This window comes from Chiloscyllium plagiosum, chromosome 9, assembly GCF_004010195.1.
Source record: "Chiloscyllium plagiosum isolate BGI_BamShark_2017 chromosome 9, ASM401019v2, whole genome shotgun sequence".
In the NCBI taxonomy this organism is placed as follows: Eukaryota; Metazoa; Chordata; class Chondrichthyes; order Orectolobiformes; family Hemiscylliidae; genus Chiloscyllium; species Chiloscyllium plagiosum.
In genome coordinates this window covers 76,572,557-76,595,708 of record NC_057718.1, presented here as the reverse complement: position 1 = coordinate 76,595,708, position 23,152 = coordinate 76,572,557, and the positions used below count along the sequence as shown (strand labels likewise).

General features: G+C 41.2%; 1 protein-coding gene across 2 annotated transcripts in view; it reads right to left on the bottom strand.

Moving 5' to 3' along the window:
• The window catches only part of LOC122552954 (filamin-A-interacting protein 1-like), a 250,336-nt gene that overhangs the window by 119,552 nt on the left and 107,632 nt on the right, over positions 1 to 23,152 (bottom strand). For both annotated transcript variants that reach the window (XM_043696264.1, XM_043696265.1), the window contains exons 3-4: positions 20,711 to 20,884; positions 2,141 to 2,319 (exon numbers count right to left, since the gene is read on the bottom strand). In XM_043696264.1, the coding sequence (XP_043552199.1) occupies positions 2,141 to 2,319; positions 20,711 to 20,884 (353 nt within the window). The remainder of the gene's footprint in view (positions 1 to 2,140; positions 2,320 to 20,710; positions 20,885 to 23,152) is intronic.

The window sequence follows — 23,152 nt, the reverse complement described above, 5'->3', positions numbered from 1 at the left end:
GCATGAGCCCTTCTTCAGGGCTCATGTCCGAAACGTCAATTCTCCTGCTCCTTGGATGCTGCCTGACCTGTTGCTTTTCCAGCTCTGATCTCCAGCATCTGCAGTCCTCACTTTCTCCTATCTGATATCATGCCAGGGAATCTGTGCAGCATCCTCTCCAAAGCTAATACATCCTTCCTGAGGCACAGAAAATAAATCCAGGTAGGGTCTGATCAACCCTTACACAACTGAAACATTTTCATTTTTATAGTTCAACCCCCTTGACAAAAAGGCCAACACTTCATCAGCTTTTTGATTACTGTTTTTACTATGTACAAGCTGTGAGTGAGTTTTTAACCTTGACTACAGAATCTCTTTACTCCTCCATAGTTTCTAATCCTTCATTGTTAGGTAAATATCCTGGTTTGTCTGTCTTAGATCTAAAGTGATGATTCCATTACCCACGTTGAGATCAATGACCACAGTTTTGCCAGCTCTTTAGTGATGGTAGGGAGTGGAACGTTGGCCTATTGGCATGTGAAGACATTGGAGGTGCTTAATGCCTCACTGCCATTATGTCATTTTGCCAGCGGTAGGAAGGTTGGCAAATTGGAGCCAGGAGACAAACTTAAGTGTCACTATCTTGTGAGCATAAAGGAAATACTGGCAGATTGGTACCATTGAGAATTTGTCAGGTTTTATCTGACAGCATTCACTCTACCAAGATGGAGTAAAGAGGAGCCATAGTGAGAAGAAGCCCTTGATCGATTGAGCACACAATAACTCATTTGCGGACAGCTACACCACCCAGGTTCCCATTGCTGATAATATGCCATGTCTACGAGAGGATTTTGGGCTATCTCTTTGACACCTTCCTCCTGCCCTCTTTGTCTCTTGGTCCATTTGGTAAAATTCAGCTTTTTAGAGAAAGTTGAACATTCCTCACGAAACTGAGGTTCTTAGTGCAGAAGTTGAGTTTTATTATTCAATCTCCAGGAAAAGAAGTATCAGATTATCACAACATCATTCATAGAGCCAGGAAAATGTGGTCGCAATCCAGCAACATAATTACTGATCAAAACTGGTTTTACTAAACTAAAATAGCTTATCTATTATAATAAGAACAGATGGCTCATGTCAGGAAATATTGCACTTTTGGAGGTGCTGTCTTTCAGAAACGAAAGTAAAACTCCACCTTCTTTTTCAAGTGGGTGTAAAGTGTCGCACCTCTTTATTTGAAGAGCAGTGTGGGGGTCCCAGTTCTGATGAAAGTCCATCATCTTAAATGCAAATTCTGTTTGTTCGTCCATTGTTCCTGATTTTCACTACTTCCAGAATTTACTGTTTTATTTTGGAGTTTTGATATCCACAATAGTTTTCTTTCATTTAAAATGGACCATTGGCAAAAATACAATAACCATTATCCTTTGCGCAAATGTTAATTTCAAAGCTGCAGATTATGGTGGCCAACATGTTTATTTTAAGCAAATTGATCAAAGCCAAAAGTGAGCTCCATTACTTTTCAGGAATTTCCATGCCTATAGTCGATCAAAAGATTAAATCATTTGTTGAGTGCATGCAGTTTGTAATAACGTAGTCGTGTCTCGATGTATGGTAATTTGAATGCTCGTCTTGATTGGGTCCTGACAGAGCGGAATTTTTATTGTGTTTCAGCTATTTTATTACAGATCATATAATTTACTTCAACTGTAGCCTCTCTGATCATTGGAGGTGGAAGTGATTTTTAAGTGTTAATATTTTGCATATAGACAGTAAATTGTATTTGCGCATGCATGTCTGCTCTAAGTAGTGTGGGTCTATTTCCTCTTATGTGATTTCTTTCCTCCAAATTCACAGCATGGCAGCAAGTATCAAAGTGAAAAGAGCCATGAAAAGCAAGTCATTCTGTTTTCTTGAAACTTCTACAAAAAGTTATCTTGTGTCTCAAATGGAGAGTTAGCCACAATCACCAGCAGCTTTGTAGTTCAAATGTGCTAATTATTCAATCATACGCTTAGCTGTCACGGTATACAATTTCTGAAAAAAAACATTTGCTGTGTTACAGAAATGTAATACTTCTCTGGCTATTTTATACATCATGTCATCAATGATTTGTTGCTATTAATTGTACAACGAGAGACTAAGTTCACTTCATCCTTACCTCTCTCGATCTTGTTCAAGGAGGTTGGTAAAGTCATCGCTCTTGTTCATATAGTCTGTGTGCTTGTGTTTCTCATTCTCCAGTTCATACACAGTACGCCTGTGACACTTCTCAGCCAGAAGTAATTGTTCCAACATACGCCGATATGTCTCTCTGTGCTTCTCCACCAGCAAATCCAACTGCAGATACAGGGTAGATTCATTAAAATCAGGCTGGACTGCCCTAACCTATCAGATTACCTCTTGAATGAATTATAGTCAATCCTGATACAATTCTCCATCATCCACACTAGCAGACCTTCCAGCGAAAGACCTGTTAAAATCAACAAGGAACGAGAACCCCAACTGATCATCTTTCTTCATTCAGCAATGCTGAGGCTGTGCTGATCTTTGATAAGATCAACCATGCTATTAAGGGACAGGCAGCACCATCCAGGTTCTGTGGCTATCATCACATCAGACAGTATATTAACCCATTGTCTCAGAGGGGGAAGTAGGCACTGACCTGTGAAATATAATAGAGTGTGGATTTTCACATTTTATGGAACAATACTGCCACCATCTAAGTTAAAACATTGTTGTAACATGGGGAAATTATTGACAAAAATTTTATTTGTCGTTGGCTATTTGATCTTTCTTTTAATTCATTACTGGATGCAGGCTTCATTAGTTGGACTAGCATTTATTACCTGTCCCTAGTAGCCCTTGAGAAGGTGGTGATAAGCTACCTTCTTGAAATGCTGCAATGTTGTTAGGGAGGAAGTTCTAAGATGTTAACCCAGCAATACTGAAAAATTGCCATATATTTCAAAGTCAGTATGGTGAGTGCCTTACAGGGAAAATTGGTGGTATTCTATATATTTGTTGCACTGCGGTTGGTAGGTGCTGTGGAATGAACGTTGGCAAATTTCTGCAGTGCACCTTGTAGGTGGTACACATTGCTGCACATGTACATCACTGGTGGGAGCAGGTCAATATTTGTGGATGTGGTGCCAATCAAGAGGGCTGCTTTACCCTAGGTGTGTGGTGCTGGAAAAGCACAGCCGGTCAGGCAGCATCTGAGGAGCAGGAGAGTTGACGCTTCAACCAGAAGCTCTTCATTAGGGATGTGTGGGGATGGTGTGACAAGGGGTCTGAGAGATAATTGGGACGGGGGGTGGGGCTGGGGGGAAGGTATAGATAGATGAAAGTAGGGGGTGATGGCGATAGGTCAGAGTGGAGTGTGGAGCGGATAGGTGGGAAGGAAGGTGGACAGTTCAAGAACGTGGTGCCAAGTTGGAGAGTTGGATCTGGGATAAGGTGGGGGGGGATGAGGGCAGATCAGGAAACTGGTGAAATCGACATTGATCCTGTGTGGTTGGAGTGTCCCAAGGCGGAAGATGAGGCATTTTCCCCCCTGGCGTCAGATGGCTAGGATTTGGCAGTGGAGGAGACCCAGGACTTGCACGTCCTTGGTAGAGTCAATGTCGATTGCTTCTTGAACGTTCTTGAAGCTTCATTAATTCAAGCAAGTCATTTTTATCACACTCCTGACTTGCGCCTTTTAGATGGTAGATAGCATTTGGGGAGTCAGAAGCCAAGTTACTCGCTGCAGAATACTGAGCCATTTTATACGGTTAGTATTTATATAGTTAGTTCAGTTCTGTTTCTGGTTAATGGTGACCAGTAGGATGCTGGTAGTGAGCGGATTTAGTGAAGGTATTAGCATTCAATATCAAGGAGTGACAATTAGATTATTTTGTTGGAAATGTCAGCCTGAGCCTGGATATTGTCCATGTCTTGCTTCATTTGAACATGGACTGCTTCAACATTGAGCAGCCATGATCAATGCTAAACATTGTTCATTGATGATTACACATTCTCAATTCTGACCTTATGGAGGCAAGGCCATTGATGAAGCAGCTGAAGATAGTTGGGCCTAGGATACTATTCTGAGGAACTCCTGAAGAGATGTTCTGCAGCTGAGATGACTGACTTTCAACAACCACAGCCATCTTCTCATGTAACAGGGATGACTCCAACCAGCAGAGAGTTTTCCACTTGATTCATATTGTTTTAGATTTGCTTGGGTTCCTTGATGCCACGTTTGATCAAATTTGTTATTAATGTCAAGGACAGTCACCCTCACCTTGCTTCTGGAATTCGGCACTTCTGTCCATGTTTGGACCAATGCTGTAATGAGATCAGGAGTGAGTGGTCTTGGTGGAACACAAACTGGGCATCAGTAAACAGGTTATTGATGATGAAGTGCTGCTTTATAAAGCTGCAAATATCCCCTTTTAAACACTTTAATGACAATCAAGAGGAGACATAGAACGATAATTGGCTGGGTTTGAATATAATGTAATTTTAGTTGTAAGGCTATTTTCGACATTGGGAGAAAGTGAGGACTGCAGATGCTGGAGATCAGAGCTTAAAAATGTGTTGCTGGAAAAGCGCAGCAGGTCAGGCAGCATCAAAGGAACAGGAGAATCGATGTTTCAGGCATAAGCCCTTCTTCAGGAATATTTTCGACATTGTTGGGTAGATGCCAGTATTGTAACAATGCTGAAACAGCTTGTTTTGGGCTGCAGCAAGTTCTGGGTTACAAGTCATCATATTATTGCCAGCATGTTATCAGCCTGCTATCATAACATTTGGAGCATCTATTGCCATCAACTATTTCTCGATATTATGTGGAGTGAATTGAATGGGCTGAAGACTGGCAACTATGATGTAAGGAGCTTTCAGAGGAGGCCAAGATTAAGGATCCTAATCAGCACTTCTACAAATGCTTCAGCATTATCTTTTACATTGATGTCTAGGCTCTCTTATCCTTGGGAATGGGGATATTTTTGGACCCTCATTCTCTATTGAATTGTTTCATTGCCCACAACCATTCACGACTGGATGGGACAGGTCTGCAGAGCTTAGATCTGATCCTTTGGTAGTGGAATTGTTTAGCCTTGTCTATTACCTGCTGCTTATGCTGTGTTGTAGCTTCACCAGACTGGCACCTCATTTCTGTTGTTGCTCTGAGCATAACCTTCCGACTCATCATTGAACCAAGGTTGATCTCCTGACTTAATAGCAGTGATAGAGCGAAGGATATTTGAGATTTTGGAGAAGGTTTGTAGCTCAAGCTGTGGATTAGATTGTTGAGCAAACCGACAACTGAAGTGAGAGAGTGTTGACCATGATGCTGCAGTGAGCTTTGGAGTGTTATTCTGATGCTGATTGTCCACAGTGTCTCATGAAAGCCCAGTTTTGACTCACTAAATCTATTTTAAGTCTACCCGATTCAACAAGGTTGAGGTGTGAAAATGGGACTCTCTCTCCACTGGGACGATGCGACAGTTAAAAACTGCGCCCAAGGCCTTCCACATCCAATAGAAATTTACCTGTACCTCCACCAATGTCATCTACTATTCCGTTACACCCAAATGCGTTCTCCTCTACATCGGGGGACAGGATGCCAACTGACAGATCATTTCAGAGAACATATCTGGCATACCCGCACCAACCAACCCCACCGCCCCGTGGCTGAACACTTCAAATTCCCCTCTCACTCCACCAAGGACATGCAAGTCCTGAGCCTCCTCCACGACCAAACACTAACCACCCAATGCCTGGAAGAAGAATGCCTCATATTTCGCCTTGGGACCTTGCAACCACACAGGATCAATATGGATTTCACCAGTTTCCTCATTTCCCCTCCCTCCAAATTATCCCAGTTCCAAACCTCCAAATCAGCACCACCCTCTTGACCTGTCCATTATCTTTCCCATCTATCTGCTCCACCCTCCTCTCCAACTTATCATCTTCTCCCTCTCCTTCATCTACCTATCACATTCTCAGCTACCTTCCTGATCAAATAGCTATATCCTTTCAGACTTGATCAGCCCTGGCAAAACTGGAATCAATGGGCTTCAGAAGGCAAACTCTCCACTGGCTGGAGTCATACCTGGCACAGAGGAAGGTGGTTGTGTTGTTGGAGGTCAGACATCTCAACTCCAGGACATCTCTGCAGGAGTTCCTCAGAGTAGTGTCCGAGACACAACCATCTTCAGCTGCTTCCTCAATGACCTTCCCTCCATCATAAGGTCAGAGATGGGAATGTTTGCTGATGATTGCACAATGTTTAGTAGCATTCACAACTTCTCAGATACTGAAGCAGTTCATGTTTAAATGCAACAAGATCTAGGCAATATCCAGGCTTGGGCTGACAAGGGAGAGAATAGGGCTCCTCAAAGATCAGCAGGACGGCCTTTGTGTGGAGCCACAGAAAATGGGGGAGATACTAAATGAGTATTTTGCATCGGTGGAAAAGGATATAGAAGATATAGAATGTAGGGAAATTAATGGTGACACCTTGAAAAATGTCCATATTACAGAGGAGGAAGTGCTGGATGTCTTGAAATGCATAAAGTTGGATAAATCCCCAGGACCTGATTAAGTGTACCCTAGAACTCTGTGGGAAGCTAGAGAAGTGATTGCTGGGCCTCTTGCTGAGATATTTGTATCATCGATAGCCACAGGTGAGGTCCCGGAAGACTGGAGGTTGGCTAATGTGGTGCCACTGTTTAAGAAGGGTGGTAAGGACAAGCCAGGGAACAATAGACCAGTGAGCTTGACGTCGGTGGTGGGCAAGTTGTTGGAGGGAATCCTGAGGGATAGGATACACATGTATTTGGAAAGGCAAGGACTGATTAGGGATAGTCAACATGGCTTTGTGCATGGGAAATCATGTCTCACAAACTTAATTGAGTTTTTTGAAGAAGTAACAAAAAGGATTGATGAGGACACAGTGGTTGATGTGATCTATATGGACTTCAGTAAGGCGTTCAACAAGGTTCTCCATGGGAGACTGATTAGCAAGGTTAGAGCTCATGGAATACAGGGAGAACTAGCCATTTGGATACAGAACTGGCTCAAAGATAGAAGACAGAGGGTGGTGATGGAGGATTGTTTTTCAGACTGGAGGCCTGTGACCAGTGGAGTGCCACAAGGATAGGTGCTGGGTCCTCTACTTTTTTGTCATTTATAAAAATGATTTGGATGCGAGCATAAGACATATAGTTAGTAAGTTGGCAGATGACACCAAAATTGGAGGTATAGTGGACAGCGAAGAAGGTTACCTCAGATTACAACAGAATCTTGTTGAGATGGGCCAAGTGGCAGATGAAGTTTAATTCAGATAAATGCAAGGTGCTGCATTTTGGGAAAGCAAATCTTAGCAGGACTTATACACTTAATAGTAAGGTCCTAGGGAGTGTTGCTGAACAAAGAGACCTTGGAGTGCAGGTTCATAGCTCCTTGAAAGTGGAGTTGCAGGTAGATAGGATAGTGAAGAAGGCGTTTGGTGTGCTTTCCTTTATTGGACAGAGTATAGGGTACAGGGGTTGGGAGGTCATGTTGTGGCTGTACAGGACATTGGTTAGGCCACTGTTAGAATATTGCATGCAATTCTGGTCTCCTTCCTATCGGAAAGATGTTGTGAAACTTGAAAGAGTTCAGAAAAGATTTACAAGGTTGTTGCCAGGGTTGGAAGATTTGAGCTATAGGGAGAGGCTGAAGAGGCTGGGACTGTTTTCCTTGGAGCATCGGAGACTGAGGGGTGACCTTATAGAGGTTTACAAAATTATGAGGGGCATGCATAGGATAAATAGACAAAGTCTTTTCCCTGGGGTCAGGGGAGTCCAGAAGTAGAGGGCATAGGTTTAAGGTGAGAGGGGAAAGATATAAAAGAGACCCAAGGGGCAACATTTTCACACAGAGGGTGGTACGGGTATGGAACAAGCTGTCAGAGGAAGTGGTGGAGGCTGGAACAATTGCAACATTTAAGAGGCATTTGGATGGGTATATGAATAGGAAGGGTTTGGAGAGATATGGGCCGGGTGCTGGCAGGTGGGACTAGATTGGGTTGGGATATCTGGTCAGCATGGACGGGTCTGTTTCTATGCTGTACATCTCTATGACTCTAAGTGGCAAATAACGTTCGCACCACATATTGCCAGGCAATGACCATCCAGTAAGAGACAATTTAATTACCACTCCTTGACATTCAATGGTGTTACCATCACTGAATCCCCCACTATCATCATCCTGCGGGTTACCATTGACCAAAACCTCAATTGGACTTGCCACATAAACACAGTGGCTGCAGGAACAGAGTAGATGTTAGGAATACTGTGGTGAGTAACTCACTTCCTGACTTCTCAAAGCCTCTCCAACATCTATAAGGCACAAGTCAGGAGTGTGATAGAGTACTCCCTGATCTCTGAATGAGTGCAGCTTCAACAACAACCAAGAAGCTTGACACCATCCAGGACAAAGCAACCCCGCTTGTTTGGCACCACATCCACAACCATCCACTCCCTCTACCACTGAGGCTCAAAGTAGCATTGTGTACTATCTGCAAAAAACTCTGCAGAAATTCATCAAAGAAATCATTAGAGACCACTTTCCAGATCCATGACCACTTCTGTCTAGAAAGACAAGGGCATCAGATACATTGGAACGCCACCACCTGCATGATCCCTTCTAAATCACTCACTGTCCTGACTTGGAAATATATCGCCATTCCTTCACTGGGTCAGAATCCTGGAATTCCCTTCGTAAGGGTATTGTGGGTCAACCTACAGCATGTGGACTACAACAGTTCAAGAAGGCAGCTCACCAACAACTTCTCAAGGGCAACTAGGGACAGGCAAATAAAAAGTGCTAGCCAGCCAGCGATGCCCACGTCCCATCAGTAAATTTTAAAAAAAGCTCGACAGGTCGTGATGACACTGAGTCATTCTTAGTGATGGACATTAAAGTTCACCCAGGCCAGAGCTAAATCTGCACCCTTGCTCACCCCCACTCCCTCACTGCTTTGGTTAGGGCACTGTTGGAAGATTGCATGCAATTCTGGTCTCCTTCCTATCAGAAAGATGTTGTGAAACTTGAAAGGGTTCAGAAAAGATTTACAAGGATGTTGCCAGGGTTGGAGGATCTGAGCTATAGGGAGAGGCTGAACAGGCTGGGACTGTTTTCCCTGGAGTGTCGGAGCCTGAGGGGTGACCTTATAGTAGTTTACAAAATTATGAGGGGCATGGATAGGATAAATAGACAAAGTCTTTTCCCTGGGGTCGGGGAGTCCAGAACTAGAGGGCATAGGTTTAGGGTGAGGGGGGAAAGATATAAAAGAGACCTAAGGGGCAGCTTTTTCACACAGAGGGTGGTACGGGTGTGGAATGAGCTGCCAGAGGAAGTGGTGGAGGCTGGTACAATTGCAACATTTAAGAGGCATTTGGATAGGTATATGAATAGGAAGGGTTTGGAGGGATATGGGCTGGGTGCTGGCAGGTGGGACTAGATTGGGTTGGGATATCAGGTCGGCATGGACGAGTTGGACCGAAGAGTCTGTTTCCATACTGTACATCTCTATGACTCTATGATGTTCAACATAGAAGAGTACATGAATTGTGGACTAAGCAATTTGCTCACCACATTTATTTCTCAACTCTGTTTCGACCTTGGTGCTACAAGTTGTTAGGACTTGTTGTAAGTTGTGAGCACAATGGACTAATCTGCTCAGTGATATCAAATCAATGGTATTCACCAACTTTGTATGAAAGTCAATGCTATGCAGTGTCAAGGTCAGTGGTCACATTTTGAACCATTTCAGTTTACTGCAGCATTTAATAAGGGAATCTTTATTTTCTGGGAGTTCTACCCCCACCCAAGGTCCTGAGTTCAACCAGGCACCATGATTATTAAGCTGTAAAGCAGTTAAAAGTCAAGAAACAACTGTCAATGCTTTAGGATTATGAACATTGAATGAGTTTGCATGATGTCAGATTGTTTATTTAAAATTGCCAAACACTTTTGCTGCAATACCAGGCAAATGGATGTCACATTCTGTGTTCTATATGCTCAACTGCATTTACAAAACAATTTACATTTAGATAAATCTGATGTCAGTTGGACTTCTGATGATGCTAAATATGCTGATTTCAAGGCGGAAAAAATAGTTTTCATCTTCAACTTTATTGGAGAAAATTTCTGCTCATATTTGACAAGTAGTTTGACAGATCAGAGAGACGAAAGCTTAATAGAAGTGATGTTGAGATAGTGCTGCAATCCATTACTGTTCTTGTGGAACCTTACATTATGCCTTACATTATACATTGTGTCAGAGGAACAGATTATTATTGGTAATAAATAGGGGTGCACAAGAACTGGATCGCCAGACGTAACAGTGCATATATGATGTATAATTCTAGGTTATAGCTCTGGTAAATAATTCTTTTAATAAGGCCTCCTACAAATGTAACAGCTCTGCCTTCTTTATATGCAGTCTGTCAGATCTCTGCCTCGCACTATGTGTCGAATGAAGATTATGTTTATCATGGCAAGAACTCAAAGTTTGTGAGAAGATTTGTAGCTCGGGTGCTCGTTGTTGTGGTTCTGTTCGCCAAGCTAGGAATTTTTGTTGTAGACGTTTCGTTCCCCTGTCTAGGTGACATCCTCAGTGCTTGGGAGCCTCCTGTGAAGCGCTTCTGTGATGTTTCCTCTGGCATTTATAATGGTTTGTCTCTGCCACTTCCAGTTGTCAGTTCCAGCTGTCCGCTGCAGTTGCCGGTATATTGGGTCCAGGTTGATGTGTTTGTTGATAGAATCTGTGGATGAGTGCCATGCCTCTAGGAATTCCCTGGCTGTTCTCTGTTTGGCTTGTCCTAAAATAGTAGTCTTGTCCCAGTCGAACTCATGTTGCTTGTCATCTGTGTGTGTGGCTACTAAGGACAGTAAGGATGGCAAGAACTTCACATGGAATCTTGTGGATGTGGGAGGACATTGCACTGCAGCTACCATCAGGTCTGCCTAACCAGAAATCTCTCCCACTTTGCCCACTTGCCGTAGGCCTATTTTAGAAGGATTTGGATTAGTTTTCATCTTATTTAGCCATATAATGACACACCTTGGCACTCGTGAGACCTTTTCTGGAGTAATGTATCATCTGTTATAGGAAAGATATTATTAAGCTAGAACGGGTTCAGAAGAGATTTACCAGGTTGTTGCTGGGACTGGAAAGGAGGGGCTGGATAGGCTGGGACCTTTTTCACTGGAGTGTAAGAGGTTAAGAGGTGACCTTACTGAGGTTTATAAAATCATGAGAGATATAGATAAGGTCAATAGCAGTTGTCTTTTCCCTAAAGTGGAGGATTTCAAGACTGGGGCATATTCTGAAGATAAGAGGAGAAAGATTAAAAAAATACATGAGGGGCAATTTTTTTTAATGCAGAGAGTTGCTTGTGTGTGGAATGAATTCCAGAGGAAGTGGTCAATGCCGCTTGGGTACAGTTACAACATTTAAAATACATTTAAAAAAATAAATGAATAAGAAATGTTTGGAAGGATATGGGCCAAACACAGACAGGTGGGATTAGTTCAGTTTGGGATATGGTCGGTATGATCTGGTAGGACTGAAAAGTCTGTTTCCGTGCTGCATGACTCTATGATCCACATTCTGTAGCCTTCAAGTCCTGAAAGGGTGCTTGAAATCTCTGACCCAAAGGGTGGGAAGCTCTGCTCATCTGATCTTCTACCTTGCCTCAGGGTTGTTTTCCCAAGAGGGGAAACATAAGTGAATACCACCTTGGTCAAATGTACACAGAGCAGAATGCTGAGGGGTGAAATGTTAAAAATGGCCCTCTAGTGTGTTAAGTGCCATGCTCCTACATGCACAGAGGTCGGGGAAGCAGCCATGAATAAGAATGGATCATGATAAATTATCGGGGTGCCTCATGGTATGTATTCAGATACCAGCGCTGCCAGCAGAACTACCTAAGATGCCTTGGGTAGATTCACTTCCATCTGTCCTTTTCATGGGTATCAGTCTAAGTGACTGATACCAAATACAGAAGGCTGACTACAAAAAGTCTTTGGCAGTGAGAAGTCTCCATCTTGATAAACAGATAGGCTTCTTATGTAGTATTTAATAACTACTTACATTACCTCAGAGTTACATGGTAGACGTCAGTGAGATGTCAGTTGTATTTGAGTGTGAGTACACATTATTGCTAGCTACATGAACTTCACAGCTGGAACTAAAGTAGAACACTGGGTTGATCCTGCAGGTACAGTCTTTTATATCTTTAATAGACAGAGCTCATCTTATGCTATTAGTTAGTACCTGAAAGGGTTAGCTTATAAAACGTCCCTTGGAATGAATGACATTGAGTCAGCTGGCCAATAAGATCTCTTTTGATTTTTATTAATATTTAAGGAGCTGATTCAATGGGGAGGAATTTGCATTGCCCCCTAATGGGCATATTGCTGAGAAAATATTTTCCCTCCTGGGCCAGAGGACACAGTCTCAGAACAAAGCAACATCAATTTAAGACTGAGATGAAGAGAAATTTCATTTATCAGAAGGTTGTGAGTCTTCTGAACTCTTTGCCACAGAGACATGTGGAGACAGAGTCCTTGTCTATACTTAAGGCTGAGATAGATAGACTCTTGATAGGCAAGTGGAGTCAAAGATTATGGGGGAAAGGCAAGAAAGTGGTTGTAAGCAATATTGGATTAGTCATGATCTTATTGAATGTTGGTGCAGGCTCGAGGAGCTGAATGGTATAGTCCTGTTCCTATTTATTCCAAACTACCCAAAACAGGGAGACATGTCACCAGCTGGCATGCCATTTTAGATCTAATTGAAGCCCTTAACTGCCTAAATAAGTGACAATTAAAACAATTTCATTCCACCTCCACCAGCATAGAACTGTGTAGCTTGGGGTTGATAAGAGAAACATAAAAGCCTTTGACTATCCCATGAAGGTACCCGGTCGTATCTGATATCAGATGCTAAGAAAGGGATTATTTTGGTGCCGTAGTAGCATCCCTGCCTCTGGCCTCGAAGACCTAACTGCTTCAAAGTGTATCATAACATGTCTTAGCAGGTTGATTAAAAATACTACTATACTGGGTAGTAGAAGGCAGACAAGAGTAACCAATATGTATGTTTTAATCTTCAAACATTAGGTGAAAGGGCAGAAGGAATGTGGATACCTCCAGTTGACCGTCTCCTGTGCCAATTGATACCATGCCCCTCCCAAGATTTTCTCCTCCTTGTACTTCCTTAGCTGGCCTCCAATATCTGTGCCCTGCCCTCACTACCTTGCATCCCTCCTTATGGTGCTTAACAGCTCCTCTCAAATAAAAACTTACCCCTTTGTTTCCGAGGGGATCTTTTGTATCTACCTGAGAAAGCAGTCAGGTAATTAGTTTCAAGAATTGTCTAAAAGGTGTCTTTGTCTCTCACACACAGAATCATCAGCCTGGATTAAACACTAGGTTTCCAGACTATGATATTAACATTCTGACTCAAGCAGCAGTTCTACACGGGCACCTCTCAAAGCAGACATTGTAGACACACTTTCCCTTGCTTATTAAACAGAAATGAAAAGTAGTATTCTGCTGGACACAACCAGAGGAAGGCAGGGTGATCTTTACACAGACATGCATATGGGTGATCTTTGATCAATGTGCTCATCTGTTGTATAAAAATTTAAGTGTCAACATAATCTGTTAAATATAATGGCACTACTAACTGCTCATATTCTAAGACTGAACTCCTTGGAAGACTGCACACAGTTTTTCACTATCTTAAACTGACCAAAAAACCAAATAATTACTGGGTCTTTTCTCAGTGTTGATATAAAGGAATATCTTGCTACTGATAATGGAAATACTGTAAAAAAACAAATTCAATTTGTGTGACAAATTTTATCTATTCATCCTTGGGAAACGAGAATCACCGCCAAGACTAGCAATTAATCACTTTTGAGAATGTGATAGTGTTACGGCCTTTTTGAGCCTTTGTTGCCCACAGATTTAGACATGTACAGTGCCTTTGAGAAGGATTTTATACACGATTATCTAATGGTACAATAACAGGCTATTTTGGTCTAACCGGTATGCGCCACTTAGATCTCCTTCTATCTTTCTCACCTAAATCTATCATTGTAATCATTGTAGTCTTTTTCCCTCCAGCTCCCCCTTAAATATGTCAATATATTTCAATTTAACTTCTTCCTGTCAGAAAGTTTCACATTCATACATTCTTCAGATAAAGACACTTCTTCCGAATTCCCAAATGGATATCTTGTTGACTCTTAATATTTATGGTTTCTAGTTGTCCTCTTCCCCATAAGAGGGAATATTCTCTCTTCATTCACTCTGTCATATAAATGCCTATGAACACTGAGAGCCAGATCCCTTTTCAACTGCAGCATTCTTTAGTCTCTCTCCGTTTCAACAATATTCTGCTCTCCTATGCTTCCTGCCAAAAAAGAGACAACTTCCCACTTTATATGACTTCTCAAAACTTTGCCCACTCATTTCACCTAGCTTAGTCACTTTGCAAACATTCTATCCTCCTCACAACTGGTTTTCCTTATCTTCTTTTTGTCAATGAATACAACTGCAATTGATCAGTCCCTTCAGCCAGGTTGTGTTTCATATACCAATAGCCATATGCTGAATTAGGCAGCAAGTCTGTGATATTCAAGCATTATTTTGCAAATCCATGGTTTTGCACAAACATCAATTTCCACATTTCTCTTATGCATACTTTCCCTGTCCAGAAGTCAACACTACAATGGAGAAGAACTCACCTCGTTTTTTTTATTTCGACAATCCATTTTCAAATCACTCAATCAAATTACAAACATTGCCCACCAGGTGCAGTGTAACGACAAAAAATGAAAGGGGGATGCAGGGAAACAAGGTAGAGGAACACAACTTACTATTTCATAAACCTAATCACCCAAGCAAATAATCTCCTGTTGACTAGGAGCAATGCAACAACAACACAAAAAGCTGGGGAAAGAAGGGAGAGAATTAAATCAACATAGTATCAGAGTGGGAATAATTCACTCCAGCCCCCCCAAGATGAAGAACAGTCCAATAAGCATGCCACAAATCAAAACCAGAACTGTCCTGAACCTAAATGTCTCTTAGAACAGTTCTCCATTTCTAACTCCAACAGATAGCAGTCCAGTTATGTTGCCAAACAGAATATGACTCACTTACCCTGACTCTTTCTTGTTGATTAGCCAGTCCTTTATACAAGTTAATATATCACTCCCTGCATTTTTAATTCTTCCCTTGTATATCAACCATTTATGCAGCACCTTAAATTTATATTTGTTTGTGACATCAATGGCTAGTCTAACAGAGGGCAGTTAAGTATCAACCGCATTGCAGTAGATCTGTACTTAAATGTAGGCCAGACCAGATAAGGTTAGCAAATTTCTTTTCCAGAAAAATATGAGTGAGTCAGATGAGTTTATTTTATAACTGTCAGTAGTTATGTAGCCTCCATTAGGCCAGCATCTTACTGAATTCAAATTTCACCGCCTGCTGTGATGAAATTCAGCACAGGATATCAGCCCAGGTTTTAGGTTGCTAGCCCAATGACATTACCACTGCGTCAGTTTAATAAATGTACTTTACAAATTCAAATACATTACATCTTTTGATTCTCCTTTATCCAACCTGCTTGTTACATCTACAAAGAATTCTAACAAATTTGTCAACTACAATTTTTCTTACATTCAGTCAAGGTGTGTCAGGATGACTTTATTATGATTTTTGAAATGTCCTGCTTTACTTTCTTAATAATAGATTCTTGCATTTTCGCAATGGCAGAGGCTAGGCTAACTGGCTCATAATTTTCTGCTTTCTGCCTCACCTTTTCTGGAATAGAGATTTATGTCTGTTGTTTTTCAGTCCACTGGGAATCTAGGAAATTTTGAGGGATTTAACCAATACTTCTACTTTCTACTGCCATTTCTTTTAAGACCCTGAGATGCAGGACAAATATCAGACTTTAGCTACATTAGTTTTCCTTGTACTTTCCTCTAGTGATTATATTTGCTTTAATTTCCTGCCTCCCTTTGCCACTTGACTTTCTGCTATTCTTAGAATGATTTATGTCTTCTAGAGATGGATATATGATATTTATGCAGTGTCTGCTATTTCTGTATTTCCTATTATTTGTTCACTAGTTTTACCTTCTAAGGTACTGTATTGATGCTTACTTTTCTGCTTTCTTCCTTTTTGTACACATATTGAACCTTTTATTGTTCATATTTTTCTTGCTAATTTCACATTTTAAAATCTCTGACTTATTTTTTAGTCATCTTTTACTGTTATAAAAGAAGTTGCCTAATGCTGACAATCACTAACTTTCACAGCCCTAGATGATTTTTCTTTCAATTTGATATCAGATTTGACATCTTCAATTGGCTACAGATGCTGTATCCTTCACATATTCTTTCCATCTGGACAGAATACATCTTTAAGAGTTCTGAAGCATCTCTTTAAATATCTGCCACTGCTTCCCTACATTTTAACCAATTTTTCTACTCCACTTTAGCTAACTGTTTCTTGCTTCTAAATTGCATTTAAAGTTTTAAGATCCTTGTTTTACAGCCATATTTTTACTCTCAAACTAAATGTGATATTTTATCGTGCTATGTGTAATCTTGGTTAGAGGTCAGTGGAGAGTATTCCCTTGCACTCCTACTCTGTGTCTTGCAGTGTTTAGAAGAGTCAGGCAATGAGCTGCTCAGAATTCCCAGCCACTACCCTGCTCTTGTAGCCACTGTATTTGTGTGGCTGATCCAGTTAGGTGTTTGTTAATTGTGGGTGATTTACCCATGGCAATACTATTGAATGACAATAGAAGATGGGTTAGACACTCTTGGTAGAAAAGATAATGACTTTGTTGAAACTTTATTGCTGGAACAGCACAGCAGGTCAGGCAGCATCCAGGGAACAGGAGATTCGACGCTTCGGGCACAGGCCCTTGCCTGTGCCCGAAACGTCGAATCTCCTGTTCCCTGGATGCTGCCTGACCTGCTGTGCTGTTCCAGCAATAAAGTTTCAACTTTGATCTCCAGCATCTGCAGACCTCACTTTCTCCTCGAAGATAATGACTTTGCCCTTGTGTGATGTAAAGGTTACTTGCCACTAATGAGCTCAAACCTGAATGTTGCCTTGAACTTGATGCATGTAGATATGAACTGCTTAATGTCTGAGGAGTTGTGAACAGAACTGAACACAGTGCAATCAAAAGTGAAAGTTCCCACTTCTGTCATGACCATGGAGGGAACGTCATGGAGGAAGCAATTGAAGATAGTTCGGTCTAGCACATTGCTCTCAAGAACTTCTGAAGTTATGGCCTGGAAAAGGATGATTGATCACTAATAACCAACGTCATCTTCCTAACTGTGCAAAGTACGACACCAGTTAGTGGAGTCTCACCCTGATTTCCATTGATTTCAATTATGGTAGGGCTCATTGATACCACTCTTGGAAGAGGCAGTGGCATAGTGGTAATGTTAATGGAGTGGTAGTCCAGAACACCAAGTTAATATCTTGGAGGCAAGAGTTTAAATCCTACCATAGCAGATAGTAATATTTGAATTCAATAAACAGCTTGATATCGCACTTGGACAAACATTGTGATGATGTCACAGCCAGTTCGTTTCATGTCATTTGTGGAATCCAATCTCATTTTGGATTGTATAACATCTGGAGCGGGCACTGAAGATGGTAAGGATACAAGATGTAGTCTGAATGGAGGACTTCAAAGTCATCACCAAGGATGGCTTGCTAGCTCCAGTACTCATGAACTGGCTGAGTCCTGAAGTATGAACCCAAATTGAGCATCAGTCAGTAGGTTATTGCTGAGTAAGTGTTCATGTTGGTACAGTTTATGACAGCTTCCATGAACTTATTACTTGAACCAGGAAACTACAGGTCAGTAAGTCTAACCTCAGTGATGGAGAGAATATTGGAAGCAATTCTCAGGGACAATGATTATTCTGCACTTGGAGAGGCAGGGATTAAATCAAGAACAGTCAGTATGGTTTTGTTAAGGGAAATCACATCTGACTAATTTGACTGAATTTTTCAAAGAGGCGACCAGATATGTAGACGTAGACTTTCTTTTGGTGAAGTCTAATTGGACTTTACAAAAGCTTTTGATAAGGCCTGCTTGGGAGACTGATAGCAAAGGTAAGAGCCCTTGGAAACCAAGGAAATTTGAGAACTTGGATCCACAACTGTCAGAAAGCAGGGGATGATGGTTGGGTTGTTTTTCTGAATGGAATTCTGTGCCAAGTGGGGTCCCACAGGGGTTAGTGTTAGGGCCCTTGGTATGTATAAATAATTTAGACTTGAATGTAGAAAGATTGATCAGTAAGTTCACAGGTGAATCAAAAATTGGTGGGGTGGTAAATAGTAAGGAGGATAGGCTTAAACTACAAGAGATCATACAGACAGGCTGGTCAAATGGACTAATTAGAGGCAAATCAATCTGGATAAACATAAATTGTTGCACTTGGGCTGGGGAAAGAAGGCAAAAGAATGCATGACGAACAATAGTAACCTTGGAAGCACCAAGGATCAGTAGAATCTTGGTGTACAGTCCCCTAAGGTATCAGGTCAAGCAGGCAAAGTGACTAACAAGGTATATGATATATTTGCCTTTCTTAACCAGGAATAGAGTTTAAGAGCAGACAGGTAATGATGGAACTGTAAGAAATGTTGTTTAGGCCACATCTAGAGTAATGTGTGCACTTCTGGAACCACATTATAGGAGAGAAATGCAGAGGAGATTTATCAGCATATTGCCTGGGCTGGAGAGTTTCAGTTATGAATAGAGATTGGTCAGACTGGGACTGTTTTCCTAAGAGCAAAGGAGACTGGGTAGAGACATGATTGGGATGTATAAAATTATGAGGGGCATAGATAGGGAAGACAGGAGAGAGGCATAGAGGGATCAATGACCAGGGAGCCTAAATTTAAGGTTAGAGGCAAAGGTTTAGAGGAGATGCAAGAGAAAAGCATGTCAACTCAGGAGGTGGTGGGAATCTGGAACTCATTGCCTGCAAGGGTGTAGAGGCAGAAACCCTTATAACATTTAAGATGTGCACTTGTGATACAAAGGAATACAAGACTATGGGCCAAGTGCTGGAAAACGGGATTAGAATAGTTAGATGGTTATTTTTGACTGGTGCAGACTCAATGGACTGAAGGGCCTTTTGCTGTGTTGTAGATCTTTATGACTATTGAAGCTAGGGTGATTGGCCAGTAATTGTCTGGAGCAGACTTCTCCCTTTTTTGTGGGCAGGACATACCTTGGAAAATGTCCACATTGTCCAGTAAATGCAGGTGTTGTAACTGTACTAGGAGCTTGGCTAGTATAGAATAGATTTTCAGCACTATAGAGTCATGGAGTCACAGAGATTAACAACAGAGAAACAGACCCTTTGATCCAACTCATCTGCGCCAACCAGATATCCTAAACTATTCGAGTCCCGTTTGTCAACATTTCACCCATTTTGCTCTAAACCCTTTCTATTCATGTACCCAACCAGATGCCTTTTGTAATTGTTCCTACTTCCACAACCTCCTCTGGCAAATTATTCCATACACGCACTACCCTCCGCATTAAAAAGGTGACCTTCAGGTCTCTTTTAAATCTTTCCCCTCTCACTTTCAATCTATGCCCTTTAGTTTGGACTCTCTTAGCCAGGAAAAAGGCCTTGACTATTCATCCTATCCATGCCCCTCATAGTTTTACCAAGCTCTGTAAAGTCACCTGATGCTCCAGGGATAAAAGCCCCAGCCACTTCATCCTCTCCCTATAGTTGGCAGAACCTATATCCTTCGGTACATCTAGTATATTCAGCCTTCTCTTCAAATCACGTGGTGTGATTTGAATTGGCTAGGCTTTGTGAGGATAGAGATTGTGGCTGGAGGTAGATCATGCACTCAGCATTTGTGACTGAAGATGACTGCAAATGCTTTGGCCTTTTCTCTTGTAGGATGTGCCCATTGGTACATATTCCAACAAGGATGCCTGGTCTCAGGTTCCTACTTTAGCCTAACAGATATTTTCTAAACAACATGTTCAGAGATGTTATAACACATGTACAGCAGGTAGGACTCAAACCCAGTTCTTCTGGCCTGGAGGTATGGACACCAGCACTGGTCCACAAGGATCCTAACCTATCGGCTTTATATACTTGGGGCTTTACATTTGTAAACCCTGTGCTTTAAGTGCCAGCTGTAAAATTATAGAGAAATTGACAAGGAACTTGAGAAAAAAAAACAGAAAATCCTATGAGCTTCTGATAGGATGCTATGAAGCTATTCATTACAGGAGTGACTGTAGTAACCTGCTTCACCATCTACTGAACCATCTAACATTATGGAAATATCCTACATCATTGTTATAGGATGGGATTATCTTTAAGTTTCTCAATAGATTCTGAGACTCTGCATCATTTAAATCTGACAGGGATATTTTTCAAAGTGGCTGAATCTCTGCAATTACATTACACATGGAACTAGTCAGAACTTGCACAGTGTAGTTCTGGCTAAAATTAATATTAGGTCATTTTTGAAAGTCCCATCCTAAAATGGGCTACTAATCCTTTATTGGGCCCAGGTGAAAGCACTCAGATGTGATGCATCAGATTAAGGGTTTCCTGCACGATACATGAATAATCCAAACCTGAAAGCTTACCTCTGCCATTGGTTTCTCATAAACATCTTCACCTGTCTTCTTTTCCTGGGCTTGATTGGCATCCCTGTACAATGTCCGTAAAATTGTCTCAGGAACGGCCAGACCATAATAAGCCTCTAAAGACTCCGGATTAATCTTGTTCGACTTCAGCAAGTGAATAACATCCTCTCGAGCCTGTAGAAATTGAGTAAAAACATGTTTACATTTAGCTCACAAGTTAATGCTTCATTTCAAGGGCTAAGAGTAAGCAGGGGAAACAGTAACATTCTGTATAACTCAGTAAAATGCAATATTTTCTTACATTGAAATATTTTTGTTACGAGAAGCTTCCTTTTCTCTCACAGCAATATCTCTCAGCCTCCAAAGTAATGAGACTGCGACAGCTGAAGCTCACTACACAAATGACAGAGGATCCTGCTCCCATCTCAATTTGTTCAGCTCATCCTTATTGGTTGACCACAGCTTTGTCTACTCACCTGACACCTAAGTGATACTAGCATTTTCACATCCCTACATGAGCCCAACCGTTCATTGCTTAAAATGTAAACTCTCAGCACCAATGTTGGCAAACTCTGTGCAACTTGTTGAGGTTAAATCTCCCTTTTTTTGAACTACTATTCAGCATGCATTCATGAGCCCATCCAGCTCTACACTGTGTCCATGACAGCTGCAACTTAACATATCCCATACTCTCCATCTGCTGCCCCAAAGACTATTAATGAACTCAGCAAGATATTAATTGGAGATGTCCAAATTGACGGCTCCCTGTTTCTGCCTTTACTTTGTTTTGTTGTTCTAGTGACCATCCAAGATGGCAATTTTTATTGTGTACCTGCACCCCGATTGAAAATCCAATTGATATATGTGTGTTACAAAATTGCGAGTGGTGATGTGTTTGCATTATCAAACAACATGATTCTTATTTCTAACTACTGATTTGATGCTTCTATTTTCTTGCAGTCTCATAAACCAAATCATAAAAATGGATGTTCTGCACAACTTTCTTGTTCTAGATATTTAATTATACAAAAACTCAGTGATTGTATGATTAAAGAGTTGGTTCTCATTATAGTTTACACAAGGCCAGACAAAGACGCTTCTTCCTCAACTGCTTAAACAAACATGGAATCTATGTGGTCATTGAAGTATAAAATCTTGTGTCAACTAGATAAAACACTGAAATTAGATCACTGGAAAAAGGAAATATCCTCACTTGTCTGAAATGGTTGAAAAACCTGGATTAATGTCACAGCAGGCCTTGTTCACTGAGCTTCTCCCTCCCATCCTTCTCTCTGATCGTTTATATAAATGGGAAATGAAAGAGAGCTGTGATATATTGAAAAATAAATAATTGAGTGAGATCAGAAATATGTCATTCATAAGTTTATTTTAAAGTGAACCACTCTACTTTTAACTGTGAACTATATTTTGTAGTTATAAAATTAATGTGGAATTACTTGGCTTAAAAATCATGGTACCACAAGACCCACAAATATCACAGAATATTGTGCATAAATTATACATACTGTGTCAGGCTGGAAATTATTCCCAGCCATCTTGTCATATGAGCACAATGTGCTCAGAAGAACTTTCTCCCACTGCTACTTTACCAGAGCTATTAATGGACTTAGGCATCCATTAACAAGGTGGAGATAAGAATTTGATTTGAAGTTATGTCCAAATAATGGCATGACCAATCATCACTTTTATCCTTTAAATTCAGATTTGCAAATGGTAATCCCCATTTCCTAAAACTTTCAATTAATTTTTCATTCTGTCTCCAGATTTCTTTGTTTCTCCCCACACTAATCTACATTCCGTTCCCTCACGACCACCTAAGCATTAGTCTCTATCTCCATTAGTCTTGAGTAGATCCATTTAGAAGCATATGGACAGTTTAGGTTGAATGTATTTATCTCCTGTAGAGAAATGCCTAGAAGTAGAAATTTACCTCAGCCTATTTTCACGACCAACACTGATTTGAGTGCAGCTTCCAGTTAGGATCCTGACCTGATATTGGGCCTCCCAAAATCCACAAACCTGACTGCCCCGGACGACCCATCGTCTCAGCCTGCTCCTGCCCAACCGAACTCATCTCCACAAAAGTGAAATTTGTGACTTGCCATTTTGTCTTCAAAGATAGGTTTTGCATTTATATCAGCAAATATTAGGTTCTTGCTTCATCAGCAGAAACACAAAAGGTGAGAAAGTGATAAGAGTTGGGAGGTGATGATCAGAAGAGGGCGTTATAGCAACCATGAAAGCTGATGTTTATCCCCTGATTTCAGCCCAATTTAGATTTAGATTTAGATTAGATTACAGTGTGGAAACAGGCCCTTCGGCCCAACAAGTCCACACTGACCCGCCGAAGCGAAACCCACCCATACCCCTACATTTACCCCTTACCTTACACTACAGGCAATTTAGTATGGCCAATTCACC